The following is an 8,576-nucleotide window of genomic DNA, read 5'->3' on the forward strand; positions in this document are numbered from 1 at the left end:
AGGAAATGATTAAAGATGAATTTAGAAATTTAACAGGTTTTGTAGCTGTAGTCATAAATATCAAATATGTTATTTTGTGGAGAGCTAAATTACTTTGTAAATCTGGGCATGATATAATTTTCCCTTTTAAAGGTAGACACCAAAGATTCACACATTACTGGTAGGAATGGAAAATGGTACAGCCATTCTAGAAAACAGTTTGGCAGTTTGTTATAAATCTAAATATGCAATTACCATAGGACCTAATAACTGTATTCTTGGTCATTTATTCCAGAGAATGGATATATGTTCACAAATATTCACAGCAGCTCATCCATAAGCAAAAAATTAGAAACAACCAAGATATCCTCCAATAAATAAATGCTTAAACCAACTGGTACATCCATATCATGGACTACTACTCAGCAATAAAAAGGAATAAATGAACTATTAATACACACAACACACAACAACTTGGATACTATACAGAGGTGGGTTTTTTTTTTTTTAGTCAGCCTCTAACAGTTATATGTTGTATGATTCCATTCCAGTAACATTCTTAAAATGACAAAATTATAGAGATGAACATATTAGTGGTTGTCAGAGTTTAGAAACTTGGGGGAAAGGAGTAGAGGAAGAGGAGGTGCTGAAGGGAGGTGGATATGGCTGTAAAAGGGAAACTTAAGGAATCCTTGTGGTAACAGAACCATTCTATATCAATACATGTGATAAAATTGCATAGAACAGGGGTCCTCAAACTTTTTAAACAGGGGGCCAGTTCACTGTCCCTCAGACCATTGGAGGGTCGGACTATAGTTTAAAAAAAAACTATGAACAAATTCCTATGCACACTGAACATATCTTATTTTGAAGTAAAAAAACAAAACGTGAACAAATACAATATTTGTACTTGCATGTAGCCCGCGGGCCATAGTTTGAGGACCCCTGGCATAGAATTACACACACACACACTCATATGAGTGCATTTAATACTGGTAAACATTGGATAAGTTGAGTGGACTGTACCAATGCCAATTTTCTGGTTTTGATTTTGTACTCTAGTTACACAGGATGTTACCATTGGGAGAAGCTGGGTGAAGGGTATGCAGGATCTCCTTGTGCATTTTTGCAACATCCTGTGGATCTATAATTATTTTTGAAAGTTTTTTCAAAGTAGCCACCAAAATCAAATGCATTTTTCACTAAAGCAAACTGCCCATCTCCTGGGGTGTTCCAAAAAGAATTAGCTGTTCTTTAAAAAAAAAAAATACTAAGTTAGATCCAAAGGCTCCCAACACCATCACAATCAGTCATTTCTCTATAAATCTCTTGTCCATACTTACCAGTAGGAGAGAGTATAGTTAGTGTCAGGACTTGTGTTCCTTCCCGGGAGCCAAGTGCACTTCATGTAGTTCAGGTTGTGCGAAACACATTGTAGCTCAGTCACAGCCGACTCAGGATCACCTAGAATACCGAGCCAAGAGTTTAGGACCTTCCTTTCCTTATAAGGCAGACTACTGGTAGGAATGGAAAATGCTCACAACTTTCTCTCTCACCTCCCAATACTAAGAAAATACCTCTATTGTCATTGCGGGGGCCCTCTTATATCCCTAACTGGAGAGTTGAAAGGTCAAATAATATTCTCGTAATAAGAAATGACTACAGAATTCCTAAATGAGAAAATATAAACAACCTATCTACATTCTTTACTTTTTGAACAAAATTGCTTAATTTCATTATATAACTTATTTATCACACTTGAATCCAAAATTAAATGTTTACTTCTTATAAACAGTTTCATTTTTTTTAAAAAAAATGAGTTTCTCTGAAATTATTCAAAGGAATATATTATCTATTCTGAAGATAAATTCCAAAAAGGAGTATCAAAAATATATTTATCTTGGCAGCATCCATTAGAATATTTTTTATTGTCATGAATTTGTGTCATCCTTGTGCAGGAACCATGTTAATCTTCTCTGTATCATTCCAATTTCAGTACACGTGCTGCCAAAGCGAGCACTATCTATCTTTAAAAACAAACAAGTTTAGCTCAGCCGGCATGGTTCAGTGGTTGAGCATTGACCTATGAACCAGGAGGTGACGGTTCGATTCAGGGTTGTAGGCTCAAATCAATGATTCTCTCTCATTGATGTTTCTATCTCTTTCACTCTCCCTTCCCCTTTGAAATCAATAAAAATAAATTTAAAAAAAAAAACAAGTTTAGCCCTGGCTGGTGTGCCCCGGCTGGTTAGAGTGTTGGCCTCTACACCAAAGGGACTCAGATTTGGTTCCTGGTCAAAGGCATACACCTGAGTTGCAGGTTTGATACCCAATCCCAATTGGGGTGTATGTGGGAGGCAACAAACGATGTGCCTCTCTCACATCAATGTTCCTGTCTCTCTCTCCCCTCCCCCGTTCCCTTCCTGCCTTCCACTCTCTTTAAAAATCAATAATTGAAAAATATCCTTGGGTGAGGATTAACAAAAATAAAGTTTACTAGGTTATAATTTACCTCATCTTTTGATTACTACTGACACATCTTGTTTTAAAAACTAAACATTCTTCTTGAACAAATTTGGGGAAAGGTATGCATAACATAATTCTTAGTAGTTGCCTATTGTGTGTTATGACTTTAGGAGCTTTAAAATCTTTATGATCTGAAATTTCTACTCTTAACATATTTTTTAGTTGAAGCATCAAGTCTTTATATTAAACTAGAGGCCCAGTGCATGAGATTCATGCATGGGGGGTGGGAATCAGCCCAGCCTGCACCCTCTCCAATCTGGGACCCCTCAGGGGATGTCTGACTGCCTCACGCAATCTGGGACCACTGTCTCCTAAATGCTTGCCTGCCTGCCTGCCTGATAGCCCCTAACCCCTCTGCCTGCCTGCCTGATCGCCCCTAACTACCTTTGCCTGCCTGACTGATTGCTTCTAACTGCTCCCCTGCTGGCCTAACTGCCCCTAACTGCCCCTAACTGCCTCTGCCTCACCCCGCACCCGGGGGCGCCCATGACCACAAAGTGGACAGCTTATCCCTCTCCCAGGCTGCAGCCCCAGCCGCTGGTGCCCGGGACCATGGAGTGGGCGGCTTGTCCCTTTCCCAGGCCACAGGTGCAGCCACTGACACCAGGGGCCACAGGGCAGGCAGCTTGTCCCTCTCCCGGGTGGCAGCCTGGCTGGTCCCCATTCCTCTCTAGCGAGCTCATTTGTGCCTGTCTGGTCCCCATTCCTCTTCCGCAGTGTTGTGTCTTAGCAGTTCTGGTGTGAGGGCATGATGACCATTTGCATATTAGCTCCTTATTACATAGGACATCTCTGTTTAAAATGCAAACCTCTTATCCCTCAGGATTCTTTTTTTTTAATATATTTTATTGTTTTTTTACAGAGAGGAAGGGAGAGAGATAGAAAGTTAGAAACATCGATGAGAGAGAGACATCGATCAGCTGCCTCCTGCACATCTCCCACTGGGGATGTGCCCGCAACCCAGGTACATGCCCCTGACCGGAATCGAACCCGGGACCTTTCAGTCCGCAGGCCGACGCTCTATCCGCTGAGCCAAACTGGTTTCGGCATCCCTCAGGATTCTTGAAGCAGTACTGTACTAAGCCATCATCAACCATTTTACTGCCAAAAAACAATTTAAGTTTTCTTCAGATTATTTATTAAACTCCTAAAGAAATGAGAATATGGGAGGTAAGTTGTTTTAAACCATGCTCCCAGCCTCCTAGCAGTACCAAACTTTAATTTTATAAATATTGTTTCATATATTTTTTGTTAATCCTATCTAGAGGATATTTTTACATTGATTTTTAGAGTGCAAGGGAGGGGGAGAGACAGAAACATTGATGTGAGAGAGACACATCGATTGGCTGCCTCCCACATGCACCTGGACCAGGGCCAGGGCCAGAGTCTACAACTGAGATATGTGCCCTTGACCCAGAATCAAACCCTGGACCCTTCAGTCCACAGGCCAATGCTCTATGCATTGAGCCAATAGCTAGGGCTATTTCATACACTTTTGATCAGTGCAAGGCAGGTAGACAGCATGGTCTGGAGCAGTGGTCACCAACCGGTGGTCCACGGACCACTGGTAGTCCATGAGGTTTGAAAGGTTGGCGACCACTAATCTGGAGAACATGCCATGCAGTGCTAATGTTTGGAGGTAATAGTTGTGCCCTGCACAGACAAGGGGCAACATAATATTAATAGGTAATATGTACAGAGCATTTACTCTTTGCCAGGTACTAGTCTATGTGCCTCACATATACTGACTTAGGTAATCCTTTCAACAGTCCTGATAAGTAGATACGATCATCATCTCCATTTTACAGATGAGGAAACTTAATGAAGGGCTAAGTGATCTGCCTATGGTCACGCAACCAGAAACGAGCAGAACTAAGTAGTAAACTTGGACATTTTGGTTCTAGCAGCTCTGCTCTTAAGCAGTATAACTAGTATGTACTCCCTGCCTGCAACATAAAAGCCAAAAGGATACTGGGTGATGGGTACGAAGGCAGGTGGGGGACAATCTGACTACTTGACAGCTTTTCCTAGGGCTAATCTTGAATTGGAGCCAGGGCAGCAGTTCGTTTGCCTTTTTAACATCTTTGCCCAAATATATCCTGTATATCAAACTAATCTCTCTATATAATGAGGAAGGTAGTACATATTTTGTGTGTTCTTAAAGCACTGGATCTGGAATCTGAAGACCTACAGCAACTCACTCAGTTCCCTCATAAAATGAAAAGGATAATAATAATAATAATATGTGCCTAGCTTACTTCACAAGACAAGCTTATGAGGCTTGATGAAAAGTATGTGTATGGCCCTCACTGGTTTGGCTCAGTGGATAGAGTGTCAGCCTGCAGACTGAAGGGTACCAGGTTTGATTCTGGTGAAGGGCATCTGCCCGGATTACGGGCTCTATCCCCAGTGTTGGGCGTGCAGGAGGCAGCCGATCAATGATTCTCTCTCATCATTGATGTTTTGCTCTCTCTCTCTCCCTTTCCCTTCCTCTCTGAAATCAATAAAAATTTATTTTAATAAAATAAAAGTGTGTGTGTAATTTTCCAAATTATTAAGTACTATATAGCTCTTGAGCATTGTTATTCAAGGTGTTGGTGAGCACCTCAAAGGCAGGGAAGTCCTCATATTGATCACTGCGTTGCTAGTACCTAGTAAAAGTGCTTGGAACTTAGTACATTCAGCAAATGTTTGTAACTGAATGAATTAATGGACACTGAATATAAGCATATGGATAATTTGGATTATTCTCTATATACCAAGAGAAACTGCTTTCAGTTGTTACCTTCAGGGGGTGAGGTGCACTTTTCCACCAAAATGCTAGGATTGTCACTTTCATTGGTGCTACACTGGGACCCCACTTGCAGACAAATCCTCTCGTTCAGGGCCACTTCTTTTGAACGATGAGTTTCTGGAGCAATTTTCTAAGGTTAGGAAATAAAAATAGGCATTGCTACAGCAAACATACAGAAATACACTTACATAATAAAACATTAGCATGCCCAGATGTATAAAAAATGGAAAGTTATACAATGGTATAAATAAGTCATTTCGACTTGGGGTGATTTTCTGCATCCCCCTAACCCCGGGGGGCCTTTGGAATTGTCTAAGAACACTTTCAGTTGTCATGACTTGAAGGGACTTGCTACTGGCATTTAGTGGGTAGAGGCCAAGGATGCTGCTAAACATCCCACAGTGCACTGGACAGCCTTCCCTTCCCCCTATAACAAGAATTAGCCTGGGCCAAATGTTAGTGGTGTTGGCATTAAGAAAGCCTGTTATAGATAAAAGACAATTTCCCATGTTTTAAATGTATAAACATTATGACATTTACCTATAAATCCTACCATACTAAAACATAAACTGTCTAAAAACAATTCTATGGAAAACACAATAATATTATCAAAATTCCATTCCAAGCAGATGCAGTATGCCATCAAGATCAAGGTAAAAAGAATTTCTTAGTCATCCTGGTCACATCTGAGGAGAGGAAGTAAAGAAAGGGGGCCTCAGGGCCAAAGAGAGATTTTTCATTAAACATCTTTCTATACTGTTTGACCATTTTTACTATATTACATACCCATAGAAATTTTAACAGCTGATATATGCACTGAGTATACCACACTCTTATTCTAAAAAGTAGATAAGTTTTGTGAAACCACAGAAAGCCAACTTAAAGATAGCATACAGACATAAATCACAAATCTAGTTATTATGATTTAGAATAATGAGATTAAAGGGTTCCTCAGGAAAACATCTCCCAAGGTGACGGAGTTAGAATTATTAAAAATGGAGTTGCTTTGAATCAGAGCTCCAAAGAGTTTCCTGTTTTGCAATAGTTTCTGACTCAAGTTGAAGATAGCATTTCCTTGTATATACGTGCTGATGGCCACGAAGGGGAAAACTGGTCACAGCTGACTCTATTTTCCACCCTAAGGCTCTACTCTTCCATTTCACATGCCTGCTGCCACGTGAACATGAGATACTCCCAAAACCAGGACATAAAGGATGCCATCTGAGAGGTAGCTAGCAAATCAAGAATTCATGAATAGCAAAGACAAAAGAAAATCACTTTATAGAAACTGAACAGCTTTTAGGCCCGGACAAGACAGCCCTCTGAAAAGGGAGTTAGTTGGTCAGCCCTGGAAGAAAATAAAAATAAATGTCTGTTAGCAAAATTCTGGCTTGGAGACAAGAAAGGGTGAGTTAGCTCCATGGACATTGAGTATTTCTGTCCTACCAGCAAAGCTATGCCTACCCTCAGTGGGGCCTCTTGTTATTCTTCGTGAAGTAAATTTTCACAACTAATTCCTAGCCAAGAAGCCCACTTATCGTTTGGCTTTCCATACAGTTGCTGCCAACAGGGATGGAACACACCAGTGAGGCCAACAGAAGGCTTTCTAGATTATTTCACTTTTATAGTTTTCATGGCAAAGTAAGGAAATGGCCCTTGAGAGGTGAATGTTTTCTGAGGAAATGAAGTTTCTCAGCCTGTGAAGCAGAAAGCCAGCCCCAGAATCCTGGTAATGATGGCAGGAAAGGTCCAAATGCAAATTTCACCAAGCTCACAATTTTCATAAGCACAAGTCTTACACACTAAGTCCTCATTAATGCCATCAGTAGGTTCTGCGACTTTAAGTGAAACAACAATGATGTATAATGAAGCTAGTTTTACCACAAGCTAATTGATATAAAAGAGCTGAGTTCCTATGGCATCCTATCAATGTTATAACAAAAAGATGCTGAACAAAACAATATTATTCCAGGACCTCTTATATAGCCCTGAAGGAGCCACCCTGACCCAAGGATCCTTGATAATTCTTATTTGGAAGCTGCATTTGCCCTTTGAAGACACCAGGGGAAAAATGTGCAGTCAAATGCCATAAATTAGAATCATCATGGGAAAATCTCAGTTCTCTTATTACATTAGATATTGTTTCAGGGAGAGGGCTGAGGAGTTTTATTACACAAATATTTTTATTATAATGAAATTTTTAATTGGAAAAATACTTTAGTACCTAAATTTAAACCTTATGTTTTGGGCATAGGAATAATAAAAGGACTTAGAAAAGAGATGGTGTGTGCGGGGGGATAGAATCATTTTTTAAAATATCTTTCAAAGCTCAAGGTAAATAATATTAGGTTGGCATAAATAAAGTAGGGACCCACATTGTCAATGATCGCCAGGTCAAGCACACTTCTTGGCAAGGAACTAAAGCCCTCCCAGCAGATCTGGATGAGGTATGTGAGATGGCTCCCATGTGACTTTCAGCTATGGTGACTCATTCCACTGGTAGCTAGCTGCTGTATGACATTATACTCCACCCTTAAAATAATCTGGCCTTCTTTGAAATTTTATCAAAAATCAAGGCAAGAGTCCTGAACTGATCCCTCCCGTTAGGACCAATGTCAAAACTTTGGCGGGGTCAAAACTTTGGCTGGGTAAAAACTTTCCCAGTTGCAGATTCCCTTCTAAGAACGAAAGGGATATCAGTTTCAGCTCTGCCTCTCTGGATGCCTGGAGAGAACAACAATCTTTTAATTTATGCACCTGGTGAGACTTGTCTATCTCTTGGTGGTGAAAGATACTATCTAAAATCTAATGCCAGATCCTTCTTTCACTTGCCAGATTGGGAAACTATTAGATTGTTAAAACAGTGATGGGGAGAGCCACTTAAGCTAATTTTTAAAAGAATCATTATAAACCCTTGATTCATCTTTTTTAAATATATATATACTAGAGACCCAGTGCACAAAAATTTGTGCACTGGGGTTGGAGAAGGTCCCCTCAGCCTGGCCTGCGCCCAGTCACAGTCCAGGACCCCTTGGGAGATGACCACCTGTCGACTTAGGCCCACTCCCTGCGGGATCAGGCCTAACCTTGCAGTCAGACATCCTTCTGGCAGCCAGAGAGCCCTCGGAGGATGTCCAACTAAAGGCTTAGGCCCCCAAGGATCAGGTCTAAACCGTTAGTTGGACATTCTTAGTGCTGCCACAGAGGTGGAAGAGGCTCCTGGAACCACTACTGCGCTGGCCAGCCATGAGCCAGCTTCTGGCTGAGTGGCACTCCC

General features: G+C 40.9%; 1 protein-coding gene across 1 annotated transcript in view; it reads right to left on the reverse strand.

The window, feature by feature from the left end:
- The window catches only part of IL13RA1 (interleukin 13 receptor subunit alpha 1), a 63,147-nt gene that overhangs the window by 41,610 nt on the left and 12,961 nt on the right, over window positions 1–8,576 (reverse strand). The window contains exons 4-5 of the mRNA XM_006762532.2: window positions 5,291–5,429; window positions 1,323–1,443 (exon numbers count right to left, since the gene is read on the reverse strand). Coding sequence (XP_006762595.1) covers window positions 1,323–1,443; window positions 5,291–5,429 — 260 coding nt within the window. The remainder of the gene's footprint in view (window positions 1–1,322; window positions 1,444–5,290; window positions 5,430–8,576) is intronic.

Source organism: Myotis davidii, unplaced genomic scaffold, assembly GCF_000327345.1.
Source record: "Myotis davidii unplaced genomic scaffold, ASM32734v1 scaffold798, whole genome shotgun sequence".
Taxonomy (NCBI): Eukaryota; Metazoa; Chordata; class Mammalia; order Chiroptera; family Vespertilionidae; genus Myotis; species Myotis davidii.